This window comes from Amblyomma maculatum, chromosome 5 (assembly GCF_055883805.1).
Source record: "Amblyomma maculatum isolate TAMU_Amacu chromosome 5, ASM5588380v1, whole genome shotgun sequence".
NCBI classification, from domain to species: Eukaryota; Metazoa; Arthropoda; class Arachnida; order Ixodida; family Ixodidae; genus Amblyomma; species Amblyomma maculatum.
In genome coordinates this window covers 162,493,923-162,517,821 of record NC_139348.1, presented here as the reverse complement: position 1 = coordinate 162,517,821, position 23,899 = coordinate 162,493,923, and the positions used below count along the sequence as shown (strand labels likewise).

The 23,899-nt window shown below is 43.7% G+C and overlaps 1 protein-coding gene across 1 annotated transcript in view; it reads left to right on the top strand.

Moving 5' to 3' along the window:
* The window catches only part of LOC146190164 (AP-5 complex subunit zeta-1-like), a 61,050-nt gene that overhangs the window by 9,137 nt on the left and 28,014 nt on the right, over positions 1–23,899 (top strand). Inside the window, exons 4-9 of the mRNA XM_084604891.1 lie at positions 254–351; positions 9,538–9,756; positions 14,177–14,332; positions 16,596–16,633; positions 16,725–16,881; positions 18,527–18,702. Of these exons, the coding sequence (XP_084461017.1) occupies positions 254–351; positions 9,538–9,756; positions 14,177–14,332; positions 16,596–16,633; positions 16,725–16,881; positions 18,527–18,702 (844 nt within the window). The remainder of the gene's footprint in view (positions 1–253; positions 352–9,537; positions 9,757–14,176; positions 14,333–16,595; positions 16,634–16,724; positions 16,882–18,526; positions 18,703–23,899) is intronic.

The window sequence follows — 23,899 nt, the reverse complement described above, 5'->3', positions numbered from 1 at the left end:
GTTAGCTGGCTGAATTTTTGAAAAGCCATCAAGCTCTGTGGAAAGTAGGTGACATATGTATAAGGATGTGCTTGTCAAGTGTCCATGCTGCATGTCATCTCTCTTGTGAAAGTTGTTGCAGCTTCTACTGTGGGTTGTTGTTTTCAGCTGGTGCTCTTTTTTTTCTGATCTGTTTCTTACTGCAGAACTCTTCTGGTGTATTTCTTCTACTTTGGGGGGTGACCCCCTCATTCTATCCTTTTGTCCTATGCAGAGCCTTGGAGGATGCCTCAGTGAGCGCACAAGTCAAGCGAGAGATCCTCCTGTATTTGACACGAGTAACCGAGGCGCAAGCAGACCTGCTCACCCTCGGTGGGTGATGCATCTCTGTAGCTCTCCCCACTGCACCCATGAGTATTCCTGTTTGACAATGCTGACTGCATATTTATCAGGTTTTGTGACGTCATATTTGCTTGTCCACCATATTTCCTCTCCATCCCCAGCATGGGAAGATAACTAACACTACATATCTACTAATACAAAGCTGGTGGCTCGGGGCCAGTACCCTTCTGCCCCGTAGGACTCCACAGTATGACAAAGGTCATCTGTGGCAGCCCTGTTTGAACTGAAGGCCCTAACTTGTACAGTGGTGCAGTTTGTAGTTCTCCAAAGCAGTGAACCACCTGTGCGATGGGCCACTGGGGCTGTTTGTGTATGATTAGTAATGACATAATCATTGTGTTAATCATTTCATAGACAAGCACTCTCTCTCTCTGGTCAGTCGTGCTCTGAGGTAAGCAGCTGTAGCCTGGCATTTCTCATATCTTGGAAGTGACTTGAACTGTTTCGATTTGGTAAAGAAAAAAGCTCAAAGAAGGCTTTCGCATTCAGAAAAGGCTGAACTGGCTACAAACGGTGGATTGTTTTGAAATGAAAATGCATGGCAAATTTGGCTCTCAAGACTTTTGTTAGTTTATGCAGTTTACCTTATACCTGAACCTAACCCCGCAGGGGCACCTTGTGTAAACTAGGTGTTGGTGCTTGGTGCCACCACGGGCCCTGAGCCCCATACTGATGCTGTCATCCGTACCGTGGCGAAAGGTTGAGAGGTGGAGGGAAGAAACCTTGAACGGTGGCGGTCGAGGCTATGGTCAAGTCTTGGCCGATGGGCTCCTCGCCTGTCCACCAGGCGAGGGGCTCCGGGACCTTCCTCTGCGTATAAGGGTGAACCAGAGGCAACATATATTAGGACCCCTTAAACTATCCATACTGCATGGAAAAGCTACCATTAAAAAAACCTGATCGACCCCCGAAAAGGAGTCTCACCGAAGTGACGCAAAAAATCACGACACCAACTGAGAACTTTCCAAAATTTCTTGTCTTGCACTCTATAACTGAATCTAAACCAGTAAACGAACTGTCAGTCTTTCTGATTGCCAACTCTCTGAAGGCCATCATTGGGGCAAACTATAAAGTGAAAAAACTGGGATCTGGCGACCTGCTAGTAGAGGTATCAGACAAAAGTCAGTCTGACAACCTCCTCACAACAAAAACATTTGCTCACCTTGACGTTCAAGTATCACCCCACCGCAGTCTTAACAGCTGCCAGGGAGTGGTTTCTGAGCGAGACCTCTTAAACGAAACAGAATCAGATCTCCTTGAGGGCCTACAGAACCAAGGTGTAACAGCAGTACGAAGAATAACAATCAGGCGAAAGAATGAAGAAATAAAAGTGAAACATATTGTTCTCACCTTCAACCGGAGCACACTTCCTGAATTTATCAATGTGGAATTCATCCAATGCAAAGTTAGCCCGTACATACCAAGGTGCTTCAAGTGTCAGCGGTACAGGCATGGTAGCCAGACATGTCGAGGACGCCTTACATGTGCAAAATGCAGCGCACATGACCATGCAACCGATAATTGCAGTGCAACTGACTACAAATGTGTGAACTGTAAGGGCACCCACCCTGCATACTCACTGTCCTGTGCAGCCTTTCAGGCTGAAAAGGAAGTAATCAGTATAAAGGTAACTGAGAAGATAACATACGGAGAGGCGCGAAAAAAGCACAGAATGCTTTCCTCCGCTCCCTATGCTGATGCAGCCCGCAGAGGGGCCAGGCCGTATCTAGTAACGGTGAGCACGCAGTGCAATGCTGCTGACGTGTTCCCACCACGGCTCCTCACTAAGCAGCCACCGGCTGCACCAATCTTTGCAATCTCGGAGGTCACTTTCTCCCAGACGTCCGGGACACCAAAGACATCTGAGAGGGACTTGGTTCCTCTTGAAAAACTTCCTGCCTCCATGCCTTCACGAGGCGATGGAGGTGAGCATGGACTCCACAGCGTCAGCAGCACCTAGGGAGTCCGCCAATGAGAGGCGGGGCCTGCTAGACCGCCTCAAATCAAAAAAACATACACCAGTTAAGCCCCCTGATAAGGGCGGCGAGTTTTAACCCTACTCTATATTCTTTCCACACCTACCAAAATGGCTACCGAGAGAATCATTTATTGGAACTGTCGAGGACTTCTAAAAAATCTGGATGACGTATATGAAATCCTCGCCGAACACCAACCAAACATAGTTTGTCTGCAAGAAACATATCTGAAACCAACAGACACATGTTTTCTCAAGCAGTATCGTGTATTCAGGAAAGATAGGCAAGGCAGTACTCACCCCTCCGGTGGCGTTGCCATTATAACACAAAAGTCAATCGCTTGTCGAAACATCTCGCTTAACACAGACTTAGAGGCAGTGGCAATACAAGCCTAATATTCGGTAAAATAACAACTGTATGTTCGCTGTATATTCCGCCAGATCATGGACTATGCAACAAAAATTTTGAAAAGCTGATTGACCGACTCCCAGAACCATGGCTGCTGGTCGGAGACTTTAATGCCCACCACCCATTATGGGGATGTACAAGAACGGACTTCCGAGGTGCACTAATTGAAAAGTTTTTGTTGTCCTCAGGATCATGTTTACTCAACTGAAAACAGCCAACATACTACAGCTCAGCTCATAATATGTACACAGCCACTGATTTAGCCATTGGCTCTCCGATGCTCTTGGCAGTTACAGAGTGGGTTGTTATTGACAATCTATATGGAAGTGACCATTTTCCCATCTCTGTGAAGTACACAGGCAATAAAAATGTAAATGCATCTAGTCCCAGGAAATTTAAAGAATATGCGGCCAACTGGGAGATGTTCAGGGAACACTCAGCTCTGCCCTGTTCATCAGTTACTGCCTTAGGCGTTGACGAATCTCAACTCTTGATCACGCTGCACATTATAGATGCTGCAGAAAAACACATTCCACAAACATCAAGTAAGCCACGAAACAAACGAAGGCCGTGGTGGAATGCAGAATGTAAGACTGCCCATGAGACACAAAACAAGGCATGGTCGAAGTTACGCCGATACCCCACCGCTGAAAACCTAATAGGATTTAAGCGTGCAAAGTCAAATGGCAAACGTGTTCAACGCATCTCCAAGCGAGAAAGCTGGTCATCATTCCTTTCTTCTGTGAACTCTTATTCTGATGCTCACAAAGTATACAACAGAATAAGAGCACTCAAAGGATATAGCACTCTCCCAACACCCCTTGTCAGCACTAGTGGTGACTCTTGAACACCAAGCAGACACACTAGGGCAACACTTCGAATATGTATTCAGCTCAGCGCACTATACAGATTCCTTTTTGCGGCACAAGGTAACTGAGGAGAGGAAGCTTATATGCGATAAAAGACCGTGCACAGGAGGGTGCAATAGCCCTTTCACCATGCAGGAGCTGAAGATTGCACTTGGCACATGTGGGAACACAGCACCAGGTCCTGACAGGATCACATATGGAATGCTCAAGCACCTGCATACGGACACGCTTGACACCCTACTCTGCCTGTATAATAAAATATGGGCCACAGGACGCTTTCCTAAAGCATGGAAGGAAGCGATCATTATCCCGATATTAAAACCCGGAAAAGAACCCACTCTTGCTGCAAGTTATCGGCCTATTGCTCTAACCAGCTGTTTATGCAAGCTTTTTGAAAAAATGGTAAATCGCCGCCTTCTACATTTCCTTGAATACAATGGTCTTCTTCATCAAAACCAAGCTGGTTTTAGAGCTGGGCGGTCAACAGCTGATCAGCTCATTGCATTTGAGTCATATGCAAGGGATGCTTTTGCACACAAACAACATTGTTTATCTGTCTTTTTTGATCTTGAAAAAGCATATGATACCACTTGGCGCTATGGTATCATCCGCGACCTCTCCTCTCTTGGTATCACAGGGAACATGTTGAATACAATACGAAGTTACTTGTCTGAACGATCCTTCAAAGTTCGTGTTGGCAATGCATACTCAAAGCAGTACATACAGGAAAATGGTGTACCTTAAGGTGGTGTTCTCAGTTGCACACTTTTCATAGTCAAAATAAACTCTTTAAAAAGTGTGTTGCCAAAAACCATTTCTTGCTCTGTATATGTTGATGACATCCAGATAAGCTTCAAATCTTGCAACTTGGCCATCTGTGAAAGACAGATTCAGCTAGGTGTTAACAAATTGTCCAGGTGGGCTGATGACAATGGGTTTAAATTTAACTCTGAAAAAAGTGTTTGTGTACTTTTCTCTAAGCAGCGTGGCATCAGACCCGACCCCAACACTACATTGAATGGACAGAGCCTAGCCCTTAAAAAGGAACGTAAATTTCTTGGCGTAGTTGTTGACGAAAAACTTTCCTTCATTGCCCACATAAAACAGTTGCGACTGAAGTGTCTCAAAGCAATGAATCTGCTAAAAATCCTCTCTCATCTTTCATGGGGCACAGACCGCGACTGCCTTTTGAGCCTTCTGAATAGTGTAGTTCTATCACGCGTTGACTATGGCTCGATGGTCTATGGGTCCGCATTATCCTCTGCTCTAAAATTGCTTGATCCCGTGCACCACCTCGGCCTTCGCCTCGCCACGGTGCTTTTCGAACTAGCCCAATTGCTAGTCTTTATGTCGAGGTGAACCGATGGTCACTGCAACGAAGAAGAGAATTTACTTGTGTAACTTATGCTATGAAGGTTCTATGCCAACTGGATCATCCATGTCGCTGGCTCCTGCTTGACAAAACTAGCACTGCACTTTTCTCAAGAAAACGATCTCTGACACCACCATATCCAATCAGAGTTGCCACTCATATTGAACATCTGGACGTTCCAGTTACCAGTCTTCATACAACTACCATAAAAAATGTAATTCTTCCTTGGGAAATGCACACTGTTAATTGTGACCTGTCGTTTCTTGAAGTGGGAAAACATGCATCCCCTATTGCCATACAGCAGCACTTCATGTCACTTCAGGCGAAGTACACTTGTGATGAATATTACACTGATGCTTCGAAGTCTGCTCAAGTCTCCTGTGCAGCACATGGACCACAGTTTTCACAGTCAAAAACACTGAACAGACATACTAGTATATTTACCGCTGAATGCCATGGTATCCTTTTAGCTGTGAGACACATTATAGAAAATAAAATACAGACGTCAATCATCTACACAGACTCCCTCAGTGTTTTAACGTCCCTATCCTTTTGGAAATGGCATAAGAACCTAGTCCTGAATTCTCTTTATAACACCCTTATGTTTGCCTATAAACTAGAAATTAAAATTACACTGTGTTGGGTGCCAGTCCGTCGCTGTATACCGGATAACGAGGCAGCTGATAGGCTTGCTGTGTCAGCTGCCCTTCGAAATGACAGAAATTGATAAGATAACTTATCATGACCTCAAGCCACACATAAAAAGCATGATTTGGCAACAATGGCAAGAGGAATGGGACGCAGCAACAGAAAATAAACTGCACACAATAAAGCCAAGGATAGGCAGGTACACCACAAAAAAAACAAGACAGATTTAAAGAAGTAGCTCTGTGCAGGCTCAGAATTGGTCACACATACACAACACATACATATCTTTTAACTAACTCTCCTGCACCACACTGTTCGAGATGTGGTGATCGGCTCACTGTCATTCATGATTTAATTATATGTGCACAACTGGAACCAGAAAGGAGACGTCATTTTCCCTCCTTGTACACTCTTCAAATACCTGCACACCCATCCATTTTTATTGGTGACAACCCAATATTTCCTGTAGGTTTTTTACATGGAATTTTTTATCGACGTGGGTCTTAGCCCGTTCCTCCTTGAGAGGACGGATGAGATCTTTTAAAGCATCAACATATACTTTCTTAAATTTTTTTTCCCAGCTCATTATTCATCGCAAATGAATTTTAGGCCCTATACACCACTGTTTTTAGTGATATTACAGAGCAAATGCATTTTTAGGCCCTATACACCACTGTTTTTTATCCTTTCATGAAACATTACAACTATCACATTACGCAAACTTGAGTACACCGTTAACCTTGGGTTTGGCGCTCTTTGGCCTGAGACGCCCTTGCGCCATTAAAATCCAACTTCATCATCATCATCATACCTGAACCTAACCTGACCTTACCCAACTAAACCTAACCTTCTCTAAAGTAACTATACTTAGTCTAAACCTAACCTAACAATCTTGCATCGATAATAAGATGTAACACAAGGAAAGCAGCAGCACAGGCAATGGTGGCATGAAGCTCATGCTGCTATTGGAGCCTGGCCTAGCTTAGCCTTAACCAATCTAACATAAGATGGCCAAGCCTAGACTAGCCTCACCTAAATTTGCCATGTGGCTGGAGAATATTTAAAATAGTAAATAAAAAATTGAGAGCAGTATCATTTACACCGATTTGCTACAGGTTGGAATTTCTGGAGTCGTTCACTGCGGCGTCTTTCAAAGCCCGAGTCGCTTTCGGATGTTAAGCACTGTAAACTAAACTAAACCATGCTTACGCACTTCACGTTAAAGATGCAATCATACTATTAATTGGGGACAATATACACATTATAAGATCAACAACATAAGAGCAGAACATAAAACTTATTGGGTACTGAGGCACATTTAATTATTGAAAATGAGGGAGAGCAGATGTGTATGCTGGACAAGCACAGCACAAGGAAATAAAGTACAAGTGCCCTGCAGAGACTGTGTAAAATTAATAGTACTTAAGGGCTGAGAGGCAAATGCAGACGAAATGTAATAACGAAGTAAATAACAAACTACACCTGGTAAAGCCTTTGTTATAATAGCAGAAGTCGTATGCGCGCCAGGAAAGTTTCAGGGATGCAGTTTTATCGCCTCATAGGTCACACATGCCTTACACATAACTTATTGACAAAACAAGACAAGCCCTCATGTGATGCATGTGAAGATGAGAGGACATACACCACATTTTGATCTTCTGCAGAAATGTCTGGACACCAAGAAAAAATCTCGGAAACACTCCAGCTACTCGTCAAAGGGACAGAACACTGTCCAAAATATGTCATGAGATTATGGTGGAGATGAAAAGATCTTGCCTCGTATATAGTACAGATCGAGCATTACAATATCAAAGAAAAGAGGCTTTGCAATTTTAATTTGTCATTGAAAATCACATAAAAACAACTGAGGTGCTATCTAGCGGAGAAACCCTATTACTTTCGGTGTAGTACCCCACGTGACTACATGTCAGCAAAATATAGCCGATTTTCGCAAGTGCACTGTTATTTTATCTTCTAGGAGTGCTTGTCATAACTCATTATATTTTGCGCTCTCTCTACTGCATCCTTAAATAAAAACCACCCCTCCTTTTGCACCGCCAGAGGCATGCTTTCAGGTTTTGCCACTAGATGGCGCCACAGTGTTTTAGGGCGCACATCGTGCCCCCTCCCCCCCCCCCTCCTTCTAATTCAAAAGGATAGCCACATAATTATCATCATCATTTTGTGAATGAAGTGATGATAGTACCCAGTAAAACTTTCATCGACGAGGCGTACGTTATTGTGCCGTAATAGTGTTGAGTGTGAAACTGAAAAGGACGTTACTCTAAGCAAAAAATTGTCGAATTACTGTCTGGCGAGTGATATATATATTTGTTTTCGGTGCGTCTTTTTTGTCAACCACCAGTCATCATCGCAGTCGCTGCTCATGGTTTCCAGCATCGGATTACATAAAAACGGGCGGGCACTGATCGAAAAATTTTTGGTAAAAATTTTCTGCACCGTTTCTACCAAAACCGTTATGGAATCAAACATTTTAGACATCAATCTTTCCATTGCGTCGAAAAAAATTTGAGACCTAAATTCCAGTGTTCTGTCCCTTTAAGAGTGTAATGTGGTGGCATTAATCGATTTTGTTGTTACTTTTCCTACTTGTCGTTCACTACCACTTGTTATGTGATTGACTCCAGTGGCTTCTTCATTTTATCTTTTTTATTCACACTGTTGTTTATTAAAAGTGGCACTGCCACTTTGTGCGTAATTACGGACTCTTAATCAGCACACTTAATTGCAGTTAGCATAAGTATATATCTCTTCAATACATGTGACTAAAACCACAACACATTTACTAGGTCCCCTCCTAACATGCATGACCTATGCATAGTATATTCGTCTCACACTCAAAGGGCCTGGCTTCAACCGCGAATATCTGCCTTAATTAGCCCTAATTTTTCTTTATGTTATAGGAATCTCCTAACAACTTTTGGCTGTTTTTCAATTTTTGTCACCTTTTTATGGCTCTTGAAATTTTTTTGGTCGTGACCGACTTATTTGCTGGTGACACTTATGTTGCATGGCTTTCTGTGACACGGGGCCATTATGCTACCGCATAAAACACATTTCACTGGTAATGTGCTTTCAGTGAATTTGTCCCATTGCATCCAACACTGATCGTGGGTGAAAATGCTTTTTTGACGTGTCTTGTATGTTTAAGTCTTTGGGAGAAAATAAGCAAATGTCCTGGATAAAATAAAGATTTTAACAATTTTAATCTATAGATACAAAAAAAACACATTTTTAACCCGAGGTTTGGTGCATAATTGCCCTAGTTGCTTATGTGCACAACACTTAACCAAACCCAACCTAACCTATCCTAATCAAGTCTGCCTCGGCTCCGCTTGAGTATGCGTGTGCCATTTTGAGGGCAAATCCAGTTTGGAACAGCTAAGCCTGTGAAGGAGGTGTTCAAGTTTGTAGTCCCTAGCCAGCATGTTTGTCACTGCTATGAACAATCCTTGAAAAGACGTTCACTTCCTGGTGTATAAACTGGGGCATGGTTTGACGAATTGTTCCTGTTGCAGTTAACTTACTGACTGTAACTGAAGTTTGGGTAATCTGTTTCATTGCACAATATCATTTTTAAAAGGATGCTTTACATGGTTTCAAATACGATGTCTGTACTGTCAATGTTGTACATGAGAATACTTGGAGCACTGTGAGGCGTCATAGGCCTGTTGAACAACAATGAAGGAAGGAAAAGGTCAGGCTGAAGCATGCAAGTATCTAGGCACTAGGGTCAGCTAACAAAAACTGTGTGCTGAATGTTCATCTACTGTGTAGAGGTGCAGGCAGTACAAACACTAGTTTGCATATTGTTCATCTTGTTCAGCTCTCGCTTGTCGGGCCCACATCACCATCCGTGCAGGGGATGCCGAACGTGTGCTCAAACAGCTGCCTGGCTGGCTCATGGACTGCTCGCTGTTTTCTTCTCCACGGCTGCTTGGCGTGTCCTCCATCACTGGGCCCTTGGCATCTTCAGCACCCATGGGCAGCTCCTCTCGCTTCCGACGCTCCGAGTCTGCCCAAGCCGTTTCGGAGCTGGATGGTGTCGTCTCCCAGGAGACCTTCACAGTTCTCTCCTCCGGTCAGCTTCATTGGCTGTGTTGCTGTGCCTTTTTAATGCAGACCATTTCGAAAGGCAGATATAAATATGAAGCATGCAGAGTGGGTTAGAGAAGTAACTCAAGTTAATGACATTCTAGTGGAAATCAAGAAAAAATGGGCATGGTTAGGATATATAGTGCGAAGAGAGGATAACTGATGGTCGCTTAATGTAACAAATTGCATTCCAAGGCAAAGAAAGCGTAGCAGGGGGTGGCAGAATGTTAGGTGGGCAGATTGGGGTCAAGAAGTTTGCAGGTGTCAAATGGATGCAGCTAGCACAGGACAGGGTTAATTGGAGAAATATGGGAGAGACCTTTGCACTACAGTGGTATAGTCTGGCTGTTGATGATTTTGAAATGCGTGCAGTGATGGAAGGATGTAGGAAGCTGCCTGTGTAGACCAAAAAGTAGATTCGTGTTCTTAGTACAGATTCTGAAATTAATTCAGAGAAGTGAAAGCTGGGCTTTGCCGTCCACTTACTGCCAGTGCTTTTGCCTTCACAGATATAGTCTGAGCACGTCCATTATGTGAGTATGCTCAATTGCTGCATAAAGCATCTACCTCGTGTATCACACTTACCAGGAAGCCATCAGCTTTTACAGTAGGTACACCTGTGTAACTGTTATGCAGTTGGCTTTCTTGGTTGTGAAACACTTAAAATCTTGTCACCAAACCAATCGGGTCTGTACTGATATTCTGACTAGAACATTCCACCCGTATGTGGCTTATGGATTGGCTGGTAGCTTGACCGAGGACGCATTTCCACTGGTGCACCCTGCTTTGCTGTTGTGCATCAATCTCGCAAGAGTGCCTACTAGGAGCCTCGCTTATTATTTTTTTTTATTATTTATTACGAATACCTACAATGACCGCTAGGCGTTATCGTAGGAAGTATGAAGGTCCAAAAGAAAAGAGCAAAAACAGCAGCACCAAATGAGCTGTACCACGAAAACTCAATTAACACCAACACTAAGCACAATCTGTCTAATTAAAAAATATGGTACATATGCACATAACTGTACTTTGAAAGTAGCGCAAAGATAAGATTGATATAATGCTTTTTATGGCAGATAAGAAATTTCAGGCCGCCATGGTAGCTAATGGTAAGGGCATCCGACTGCTGTACCCAAGGGTGTGGGTTCAATTCCTGGTTGAGCAGCTGCTTTTTGATGGAGGCAGAAAGCAAGGGGCTCATGTGCTGTGCGATGTCAGTGCACGTTAAACCACCCCACATGGTTGAAATTACTCCGAATTTTTCCACTAAGACATCTCTCAAAGCCTGAGTCACTTTTGGAGCCCCATAAATCAAACCAAACTGAAAAACATTGGGTGCACACACTACCTAATCCAGAAGCAAATTTCATTCTGCCATAGTTCACAGAAAGAAAAAAAACAAATGCATTTAAATGACTTTGATGTAGGTAGTTCAGCCTTTTTGGAATTGTTACACCTCACGCCTCTTAGAGTGATACATAATGAGGTTCTTTCAAATATTCTTGCCGATTTCTGTGTTACGACTGTCGATGTGTAAAAACTTTAACCTCGGTATTCTCCAGCATGTGGACAGCAACTTCCATCCCAGATTTTCCTTCATTTGCGAACCCCTTATTTGGTGGTCATAAGTGCACGTGATGAATCTTGCAGCCCTTTTGTGAACAGGCTGTAGCCTATCCTCAATAACTTTTGTGAAGGGGTCCCATCAGCCTAATATTAATGAAATATAAGGCTTTTTTCAACGCTGCCGGTCCATACTTGAAGTTCCTCTGGAAAAGGGTCAAAAGGCAACATGTTGTCAGCGTGGTATTTGCACTCAGTTAATATGATGCCCAGGTATTAGATGTCTACGCATTGTACTACATCATTTTTGAGGAAGTATGATATCTTGTTCATTTTGCTTGCAAATTCCACATAATAGCTTCTTGTTACGTTCAATTCCATATTCAATCTGATATGCCAAGAATGAATTTTTCCTAGCTCAAGCTGTAGCACGCTTACATCTTCAGCACATGACTCGGGATGGTATAACATGCAATCATCGGCATACAATCTTTCATTAGAAACGAGGCCTTCAGTTAAATCATTGATAAAAATGAGAAACGGGAACAGTTCTGGTCAATCCATTAGGCACATCTCACAAAACGTTAACCGTCCTGATGTGGCACCGCTTAGAACTACCTTCTGTTGCCGTTTGTACAAATAATTTCCAAGCCAACTGCACAACGAACCGGGAGGACCAAGAAATGACAGTTTATTTAAAAGTAGGCCTTGGCATTTTGAAGATCCTGATGGAACATTAGTCAGCATTTTAGGATGCCTGTGTAAAGGGCAGGGCATAAAATGAAGTATACGAGTTTCCTTGCCAATTTCAAGGTTATTGTGTTGCAATAGAAAGTTCAGATTATACTGTGGGTGCAGCCATTTGTTGGCATAGTTGAAGAAACCTAGTTTTTGATGCAGGAATAAACTTAACGCCTACATTTTCAACTCCTATTGTATGTCATGGTTCCACTCCCCAGGGTAAATGGACATCCTGACATGGCACAGTTCTATCTAAGAATTTTTGAGAAATTCTTGTTTATTGTTGTCGTAAGTGTGACTTCAAAATAATGTCAAGTGAAGAATTACTAACTGTGAATGATACTATTAATTTACTAGTGCCTCAAATAACGATATTGTAAAGGTACAAGACTTTTAATTTGCAAATCTTCTAGCCGGGCATCAAAAATTGTTGCTGCTGGACTTGTGGTGCCATGTGGCACAGACAACACATACCGCAATTTTGTTTGAATCACGTTAATGGCACCAGGTGGCATCACTTGTCTGAAAAGTAGCCGTGTACTCCACTAATCAGCTTCTTGAGCTTGAACGACTATTCTTTCCTTTTGCATATTCCACTTTTCTGCTGCCACATATGTTGCATATGTTGCCAAGGCGCTGTGCTATGGTTAGTGTTAGTAACCCCCCTTCAAGTTACTACCAGAAGAAGGGAATCTTGTATTGATTACAGCTTTGTACGACACATCGATGTAACCAGCATGAACTATGTGTGTTGCCTCCTCAGTTACCACATGCCGCTACTCTTGTTTATGCCAACAGAACATGGGCCAGCAGGCATATGCATTCCCGCAGTGGGATAATCTGGGCTTAGCATGGATTCGACCGCCAATTTTGATCTGTGCTTGTTGTATCTAAGATTCGCTTCTGTCTTAGAAGCACTTTACTTTCTGTAATAAAAGTAACCCATGGAATAACCACAGTGATCTGCAGACATGGGAAGAGACAAGAGGCTGAAAGGCAAAGAATGTTGGTGAGAGCTAGTTCGAAACCTAATATAGATGAGCAGTGCTATTTAAAAACAGGTGAGGACAGAAATAGGTCAGGCCCAGATTGAGAGGGGCGCTGTTGTTTTTTCTTATGTGTGCCTTATTTCGGTCTCTCCTTTATGCTGTTTTTTTGCTCATTGAGCTGCTGAAAAACTATACCTACTTTTATAGTAACGCTAAGTTAGTGAAACTTGTAGCACTTACAGTACTTGATCTTCTCCTTCTCAGTCTGTTTTTAGTCTTAAGACAGCTTAATGCTTTCCTCTCTTAAATGTCATGAATAAGTGAAGAACAGTGCTTCCTGTGCAGCTGCTGGTTACAGCAGTACGCATGATAGTGCACTGAAAATGGCTTTTTTTTGCTTATTTCTACTCCTCCATTGCACACAGCTATTGAAAGTAAATGTCATTCTTTTGGCATGCACCATTTTGAGACACCTAGCATATCATTTTCAGTGGCTAGTGCCCGAGTATTTACAAAATTTTGAATTTTAAAACTGTCACTGATTGCATTACAACTTCAGTAGTTGCATTTTTCTCACTTAAATGATTGTGCGTACCAAATTTGTTCTTGATGTGGCTAAAATAGATACATGAAATGTGCGCAAAAGGTATGCTTGGCACCAAGATAAGAAGTTGGGAAAAGGGAGCTTGAAAGATATAAAAAGATCTTGAAAGAGCTTGGTCTGAGTGGTGAAAATTTCCTAACTAAAATTACTTTCTGGATGTGTGAAGCAATGAAGTCAGCGGTTGGGAGCAAAAGAATAGGCCTATCGTCTTGCACGAGCCTCATTGCGAGCGATTGCATAATTTTACGCATCGAGCACTAAATATAGGTCAGACCTGCACCTTTCACAGCCACCTGCTCTAACTGAAATTTTTTTATCATCTGTCGATCACTTCTGGCTTTGGCTTTTGTCTATATGTGAATGAGGAATGATTAAAGAGGTTGCTCAAACAGCCAGTATAACAACTCATCTTTACAGAGAAAATTGCCATTTTTTTTACCCCCGTGAGCACCACTGTTTCCAGGAGTGAAGTTTGTGGGTTGTCCCCTCTTTTCCCCTCCCCTGCTCAGCCAAGTTCTACACGGGGGACCAGTGGCTGAATGAGGCAGCCTTCTCTGTGCTCTGTGTGTGGTTGAGGCGGGCGGTGTCCCTGGGCTACTCGGATGAGACCCTGGTGTCAGCAAGCAAGAAGTACTGTCTCTACCTGGTGGAGCAGACACACCGTAGTGAGTGCCCTCTGGATGTTTCGCCTGGCTCTTGTGAGACCTTGCCACCTGAGCTTTTAGGAACTGTGCTTTGGGAACTGACCATTCCCTGTGGAGGTCAGCATGCAGTGGCACCATCTGTGAACTGGGTAGCCAGTTATTTGGATTCCCTGCCTGTTTTACTACCTCCATTTTGGGTAACTTGAGCAGGTGGCCTGACAGTTTGCTAGCCCGCGAATCTTGGCCCAGTCACAGAGCAGGATATCAATCCTACAGATAGCTTCAGAACGGGATTAAAGAACCCTGGGTCCGGCTGGTCGAAGCGACTGGCATGGCCGACTTGTGTGCTTAGCTCAGTCATTAAGCCCGTGCCTTTTGATAGGGGCTTAGTGACTGGCTAAAGGCATTTAAAACGACCGTGAGACACTGCTTTGGCCTGAAACCAGCTGCTTAATTGGACTCACTGTAGACTCATGAGGTTCAGTAGTTTGTTGCTTAAAAGTAAACTTCAGTGTTCTTTTTTCTTCCTTCAGCATTTGCGCTTTTTACTCAAACTGCACCTTCTTTTATTTTGCGTTCTGATCTTTCATGCTAAATTTCACGCAGAACCAGCATATTGATTTTGCTTTGCTGGCTTTAGTCAGGGGCAACCTTACATTCGCAACATCATCACCTGCCTGCCTGTAGGTATTTGCTTTGCTCTTGGCAAGTGAGGGAATTTCAAGCTTGTTTTCGTCATTCCAGGCATACGATAAGTGCTTTTATCTTCAGTCATTAGTTTAGCCATTCAAAAAATGGGCGCAAGAAAGCTTTCTTGACGCTGTCCCTGACATAATTTGTTGGTTGTCTGTGATGGCATTTATTATTTTTTTGGAAAGCCACTTACTGCAACTGAGAGAGCAGAGTTCAAAAAAAAGATTCTAGAGCACTGCAGAAGTCGCATTGTAAAAATGTGAAAGGCACGGTTAGACGGGCTGTCTTTTACGTTGTTCATTGTTTAGCTTTGCATTATATCCCCTGTCATATACTTGTTTACACACCCGCTTACATTTTTATTTTGTTCCTTGTCTACTTTTCCTGGACACCCTCGTTTGAGACGTGTGGCAGTTAGAATAGACATGGGAATCCTCATGACGGTCAACCCTCATGAGGGCAGCCTTACCCTCACCTTATGAGGATTCGACTCTGTGAGGTGAAGGTAAGGGAGAAACCGCGTTGAAAACTTTGTAAGGGCGAGGGTGAGGGAGAGCAGAGGCGGTGAGGTGAGGGAGGGAAAGATGCAGAGTTTGAGGGGCAAGGGTAAATGTTCCACGAAAGGCGTAGTTTCTGCAGTAACGGAATGTACGCGGCAACACACTTCCTCCTCCACTGGGCCTGTGTTGTATAGAAAACAGATGTAATGGAACAGGGCGCATGTGCTATAACTAGGCTTTGAAGGGAAAGGAAAAACACCAGAAACGGCGAAGAAACAGGAACAAAAGCCACAAAATTGTCCCGGCACTCGTGGTGAATTAAAGTCTAAAAATGACCCTAGCTGCAGTGATTCACCGAGAGTGATGGTGCTGTTTCCAGCCTCATGGAATGTGACTGGATCGGCGAAGTGCACAGGACCACCGTTTCTAACTGCTAACGTTCCTTTGCCATTCAGGAAAAACTTAAGAGTATTTAGTTGCAAAGCTTCGGAAGTTGCGCAGAAGAGAAGAGCGGGCAGCCGCTATAGCGGACACCAGCCCCTACCCTCCGGCACTGCCGCCGCCATTTCGAACTAAAGAGCTTTCACTGTAGTTGTATTCATCAAATGGTTCATCCCTATGCCCCTAAAGTACTGCAAAAGAATCCACTGCGTTTCTCCTCATTTGCCCACCTCTGGTTACGAATGCCTTGCCTGTCAAAGTAATACCATCCTTATGGTTTCTCTTTATCCCTTCTAAGAGCATTGGCGAAAAATTCATGGTCGATGTGTATGGCTACATTTTAGTTTATACTAGAGTTTTATGTGGACAGATAGGCTGGTTTAACTGCACCACCTGTGGACAGTGCTGTTGCCTGCCGCTGACGGAAAAGCAGACAGCCTATACACTGAATAAATGACAGGCAGATGACAGGACGAGGCTGTTCTGTGTGCCTTTAAATATTATATTCAAGGAGTAAGTTTTAAACTTGGGATAGATGGGATCGCTGGTACATAATGGCTCCACAGTTTCGGTCCTTGTGGTGGCGATTGATTTCTTTAGTCATAGCTTCCTCTGTGCTCATCCAGAGCGTTGCGGCCGCTTTCTTTCAGAACCTGTGCATGGCGAAGACTTGGAGCTGCAGCATCTGGTGAGTGGACTTTGTGTTGTCTCGCTGTTTATGTGGTTGTTGTTGGTGAATGGCAGCATCTTGATGGCAGCCCCTCATTTGGTGCGTGTAGTGCCTGGTGGAAGCAGTGCGTGCCCTGGACCTGGTGTGCAAGCTGGATGCCAGCCAGGTGCCTGAGCTAGTGCTGGTAGTACAGAGGCTGGCCACCAGCCACCTGCTTACCAGGGTGGCGCTGGCCACTGCCCTGCTTGAGTTCTTCCTCCACCACGGTGTGTATCTTCTCTTGAGCTGTGCATGTGTGAACAAGGAGAGTGCAGAGCAGCAGAAACTTGGTGGTGGCGATGCGTATGCTTCAGCGTACTGCTAGCCTCACAATTTCAGGCTGCTGCGGCAAAGAGACACCCCCTGTGCATTAGGGGAATGAAGTTCAAGGAGGCAAACGTAGAAAGCTGTGCATGCGGTGTCCCGTTGCTCTATAACGTGCACGGGCGTTTGTTGCAAAGTTGTGCCCCGGAATTGTTGGGGAGACAGGTGAGATGGGGCGTCAATGAGAGTGGCCTATGCAGCGGAGTTAATCTCACAGAAAATGGTGATGCTTGTTCTGTTAAGCAGGGTTTCTCTCTTTGGCAGTACATTGCCATTGTTCTCACAGGCATAGAATGTTCCTCATCACCAAATAGCATGCTAAATTCTTGTGTGCATCGAAGAAGAGAACTTCCGAGGCAAAAGGGAAATAAAAATTTTGAGGGGCACATAAGCTTGGCCTTCAAAGACGCGACACAATGGAGTTATTGGCTCGTGTCTGGGGCGGCAGATCTTTGTTTGTGTACATGCACTTTGCTACTGGCCTAATTATGAATCCCTTAATTGATGTCTCTATTATCTCGTACATACTCGTTAGCATACAGTTGTAAGATACCATGTTATGTGAAAGACCAAGCTGTACGAACATGCCTGCATAGCCTAGAGGCAGCGTGTCTTACTCAGACATTGTGGAAGGCTGCATTGCGATCGCATACCCTTCCCATCTCAAATGCAGAGCCCAAGTTGGTATGGCACCTGGCAGCTTGGCCATGTCATGCTGTTTCGTGATGTCACCCGACCCAATGAACCAGTGCATGCACAGCCAAATATCATTTGTCAGAGGTACACCCATGGTTGTTTTTTTTTGCCCATATCACCATGGCAGACAGCGCCGGATTTTGTCACAGTGGTGGTCACCTGGCTGTAGATCCTGCCAAGTGTGTGTGCAAACACACTGGGTATTTCATATCATTTGTTGCATTTCTGTATTTTGTTTTGTGTGTAAAAGACCCAAAGCAGCTTTGGGGCACCACTTTCAAGTTTGGGTTATCTTGACATGGTGATCTGCTGTTCACACAAAACTTTTTGGAGGCCATAATTAATCGCTTACATGGCACATGTGTAGTTTATTATTGAATCTGTTCAAATTTTATTGCTACTAACTGTATGAAATAGAATGCAAAGCAAGGATAGATGGAATGACTGGGATGGAATTGGATTAATCTTGCCGTGCTGCACTAACTGAAACGCGGTTAGACTAATATAAATTATCCTTCCAATAGAATTGCATTGATTTAGTCAGATAAATTAGGATGTGCCCCCGCCGGGGTGGCGCAGTGGTTACGGCGCTCGGCTACTGTTCCCAAGGACGCGGGATCGAATCCCGGCCTCAGCGGCAGCTTTTCGATGGAGGCGAAAAGCAAGGCGCCCGTGTGCTGTGCGATGTCAGTGCACGTTAAAGAACCCTAGGTGGTCGAAATTTTCGGAGTCCTCCACTACGGCGTCTCTCATAGCCTGAGTTGCTTTGGGACGTTAAACCCCACAAACCAACCAAATTAGGATGTGCCTAGCAAAGGGCAGAATTGACTAATTGCAAACTGTGCACTTCAGGGGCGGCCGTGCTGCACAGGACGGATGACCTGCTGAGCCAGTTCTTCCTCGGTCCTGGATCACGGGCCTGCCTGAACGCGTCCAACGCGCTGCAGGTGGTGCGATTCACAATGCGCAACCTGGCCACGTTATGCAATACGGGCGCCTGTGAGAAGTACTTTCCCGCACTGCTCAAGGTGGGTGGGACACTGCAGGCATTTCCATGCGTCTTCTGTTTCATCGTCTTGTTAGCGGCACAGCCTCTGTTGCCTTGTGTTCGTTAAAAATTTTGACAGGCTTGTTGGTTGAACGTCACATGTTGAACAGCGCAAACAGAGATACAAACACATCCACAAAGAAACAGGCGAATAGAACTATGTCTGTCCCTGTTTCTTTGTGCATGCTTCCCTGTCTGTGCTGTTGGATACTCGTGTTCACAACACTACCCCCTGGTATAAATTGAGGTCAGAGTCCCATACTAAACTGTGTTTCTCACCGCTTCTTGAAGCATGACATTTCCTTGGCATACACAGTTGAAGTTACGGGGGTGCCCATTGTAGCTGTTCCTGGAAGCCAGCCTTGTTGCCTAGTTGGTGCCATTTTGTGGTGGCTTAGCAGGCAATCCCTTTGGAACCTCATTTAAACACGGCTGGAGAGTGATTGAGAAGAGAGTGTGCAGTTGTCTGGTGCATGGCTGGCTGGTTGTGCACATGTTGTGTGGTTGTATTGTTTGAAGCAAGTAATAAATGCACTACGATCCATGCATCATATTCGCAGAAGTACTGTTGGGAACCTTACTGTTTGGAAAGATTGCTGGAAGGGCAACTGTTCGGCAAGATTTTACTTGTGCTGTTCTGTGAAGCAAACTTTGATGACATACCTTGCATCGCAAGTCCTTTTGATACTAGTACCGAGGCGTTCACTATTAGAGGGTTTGATTGGTTGCTTGTACTTAAGGGCCGTAATTTATTTAACTTTGCAGTCTTGTTGTGATTGATGTGATGTCATAACAAAGTAATTCTCAAGCTGGCATTATACTGCTACAGTTGAACCCCCCAATAACGAAAACAGCAAGTACGAATTTCTCGATGGAACGAAATATTTTAGTGGCCTCAGCTAGCGTTCATTAGATTTAATGTATTTCATTTCTCTCAACATTGACGGTTTCTAAAATAGCAGTCCACACGTTTTCTTCGTTCTTAAGCCATAAGAGGAAATTAATACACTGTACACGTTTTAGTACACCACTTTTAACATTTTCGGTGCTTCCATGCTACCAACAAGCACTTTTACAGACGCGGTCATGCTGCTGATGATAATCACTGCGCACCTGTCGTTTTTTTGCAAAAAAAAAAAAAGCCATTTTTGGCGGGTTTTGATTCGTTGCCAACCAGTTCAAATGGGCGCGGCCGTATCGTCATAGCGGACATTTATGTTGGTTGTGGCTAGAGGTGTGCGCCATGGCGGTTTCGACTGGTGGCGGTGTGGTGGTCGTTTTTATTCGGCGGCGGCAGCATTGGCGGCGTGGCACCGGAGATTTTGTCGGCGGCATTGCGTGGCCATGTTCCACCAGTAGCGTGGAAACCGAAACCAAAACTTCAAAAATCTGTTTCACTGCATCTTCCTTTCAAAACATTGCTTCTATGAAATTTTGGGCTTTTCATACAAAAGGACTGAGAGGAATTTAAAAAAAAATCCAGGCTGACGGCGACTCTAAGCTGACCCCAAAAGTGGAAGCACCCCCTCTCCCCTCAAAAAAAGAAAATAAGAAAAGAACTGTCCTCGAATCTAAGCCGGCCGAACAAAAAATAAGCATTGAGAAAGAGCAAACAAATGACCTTTATTCGACGAACCTTGCTACCGCTCGCTAGCTGCCGTCATCGCTGATCTTGTCACTGTTCTCTCGCGTCACGAATCCTTCCGGGATTTCCTTCCAAGCTACAGTGATCCAGCTAGCTACAATTCGATCCTAGAGGCGCGTGCTCGATTAACTTGCAAATTTTGTAATTTTATGTCGTATTTTATGATAAGACTACAAATCCCCGAATCTAAGCTGACCTCAGAGTTTTATATAAATGGTGTAAATATTTTACTCAGCTAGTTGGCCCTTGTGCTCTCAGCCAGTTAGTAGATGAAGTAATGCGAGGTTCCTAACCGCATGGACAGTAAGTGCAGTCATGTGTTCTGAATGTTAACCTTGTCTTGAAGCAATTTTTTCCTTCGAAGAAAAAACCTTTTTTGGAGCTATGTGAATATCTTGTTTAGCTGCAATATTTATGACAGTAGAAGTCAAATTTGGTAATTTCCTTGCCTCCTCGCCAGTAAATTCAACGAAGTAAGCACGGAATACTAAACATGAAGGGCGGTGCTCATACAAAGATAAAATTATTTATGAAAAAGAATTAATCAATTGTGGAATACATATTTTAAAACTTACACATTGCAACTGCTTTTATAATACAAAGCAGATATCGATTATAGTTGCATTCCGTTTTCTACGGGTATGTCTGTTTCAATGAAATACCAGCACGCACAGTGGGCATGTACGCAGAAATAAATATTTTATTGACTTTACTCAAAGGTTGTTTCAAGTTTGCAAAACAATAATAAAGAATTTCAGAAAATGCAAATTGAGCACTTTAATAATAACTATATTCATCGCAAAAAAATCCCCCAAAAAACATGTGCATCATTGTGGACAAAATCGTACCAGGAGGCATTCAGTGAAGGTGTGTGGCATTACTTTATGCACGCTTCACTAACCCCTGCAATAAGGTCTTTTATACATGGGATTAATGTAACTACCTAAATTTCTGAAAAGAAAATCTGCAAATACATTTGGATCAAATACATTTGGATTAAATATTTGGGTCAAACAGGGGCCGAGCAATAAAGTATAAACAGTACGACAGCAATGGACATTGGAATGAACACACAGGCGCGCGTGGCCCTTGTGTCGCACTCATTTCCACATTGCCCACAGAAGCTGCTCTTGTGGGGTTTAAAAGCGTGGCGGGCTACTGGTGAGCTAAGAACACATGCAAGCAGTTGCACTGAAATGAAACAGTAAAATGTGTTTTTTTTTTATTATTATTATTATTTTTTTTTTCACGCCCCACCGACGAGTAGCTGAGATCAGGCGCCTGTGCATCTGTACTGCGGGGAACGGCGGGTGGAAGTGGCGCTTGAGCGTAGTTTAATTTTTTGCAGTTTAGGATATTGCATCTTTGCCACCTCTTCGAGGAAAGTACTTAAATGACTTCGTGAAATGGATGCTGTGATCGCGAGGAAGCAAGCTCGTAACCATACGAGCTGGAAACCGGAAAAAAAAGTGAGACGCAGTCAAGGTTTTCGGCCGTTGTGAATTGTGAGCTGTGGCACGGATCGCAGTGCTGGTCACATGCGGTGTGCGGAGCCAATGTTCAGCAGCTTAGCTCCCTAGCTATAGGCACCATCAACTGCTAACCGGGCGGGTTTTTGTAAATGCATGACATGATCCTTCGGGCTTGCTGCTTTTTTTAAAGCCTACCCTTCTTCGTTTGCATACCTCGTCATGCGGCCCATGGTATAAAAACTGAGGGCCAAATTACGGTACGAGGTACACTTACCGGCACCAGTAAAATGACCTTTCAGCATCTCTGTTTTTGTCTTCGAAAGTCATCTCTTTTGGATTTATGCTGATTTCAAAATGTCATATTCCAACGAGAGCCATGGATGAGCTCCTGCCATGTAGCATGTAGCAAGTGGCAAAATACAAAATTAAGTAGAAAATCAATATCAAAATGCAATAAAACAATGGCAAAGCTCGATTCCCCCCTCCTCCCCTCTAAAGAAGTTTCGCCAGGGTCCCTGATCACACCGTTGACTTTTGTTGCTTTTTATTTTGTTTGCTTTGTTTTGTTAGAACATTACATGATTCTAAGCCTGAGAAAAGAAAATTGAAGAAGAGAACTCCGAATATTAAACGCAGCTGGATTTACTAAAAAAAGAATTAGGTCTCTCGGATGTCTCTTAATAGGAGAACGGCGGAAGCCTACCCTTCCTCTCCTATAATTTGCCTCTTTCTCTTTGCCTCTTACCATTTGCCTCCTGTCGTTTCCTGACAGATGTGGTGGCCATTTCAAGTCGTCGTCTGACATATTGGTTGTTTCATATCTATTAGCAGTAATAGTGAGTCATGCCTATTCATTTTACTCATTTTCAATCAGTTGTGGTCATTTCAAATAGTAGTTTGACATATTGGTCGTTTCGTAGTTATTAGCAGTACTGATAAGTGATGATTAGTCATTTTACTCTTTTCCAACAGTTGAGGTCATTTTAAGTTGTCGTTTGACATATTGGTCATTACAAGTCATTTTCAGTCATTATTAATCATCATTAGTCATTAGCATTGGTCATTAACTCTGTTGATGTTCATTTATGACATTCATCATTACCTATCACCATCAGTTATTTTTATTCTTAATATCCCTCCTCACACATCCGCTATTTGCGAGCACAATATAAATGCACAGATCACATGAACAGATTGTGCCCAAGTTCAAGATAACTTTATTGCCATCGATGTAGAGGCTGCTTCACTCCCTCGCACAGATTAAAAAACATTTACCTTTATTTAAAACTGTGTGCCATCAGTAGGTAGTATATTAACTTTATGGCATTAACCACGGCGAAAAAAAACAGTGGCGGCGGCGCGCTGATCGATTTCTGTCGGTGGCGGCGGCGCAGCGAGAACCCTCGGCGGCGACACGCCTGCGTCTCGTCATACACCTCTAGTTGTAGCCCAGCAAGCCACACATCCATTTTCTTTTTTTGTCTGGTGAGTCGACGTGATGAGAAGATGCCTCCTCCAACCAAAAGCTAAAGTTTTTGACGCTTCAGGAGAAGGCGGAACTCATCGCTCAAGTTGCTAAAGGAAGGAAGAAAATGGATATTGTGCATGAGTGTGGAATTCCGTGCAGTTCGCTGTTGACGATATTGAAGTGCAAAGATAGCATCTTGGCTGCTGTGGAGAATGGAGTATGTGCGCAGCACATGATGGTGACAACGCCGACTTTTGAAGATGTACACAAGGCTGTGTATGCCTGGTTCTTGGAACATTGGAACAGAGAGCAAACAAGGTGCCACTGTCTGAAATCTTAGTGCAGCAAAAAGCCCTTGGCTTCGCTTGCCGACTAGGGCACTACACATTTAAAGTAAGAAAAGGCAAACGACGATCACAGATTTTTTTCAAATAAAGTTTTGCTTCCGCTGGCCCAGGTTCATACTTATTCATCTGTACAGCCCATTTTCGCGATAAAGAAATTCGCACGAAAATAAACATTTTCTCGTCCCCGGCAGTTTTGTTATTGCGGGGCTCAACTGTATTCCAGAAGTAGTCTCAGCACTCAGAGT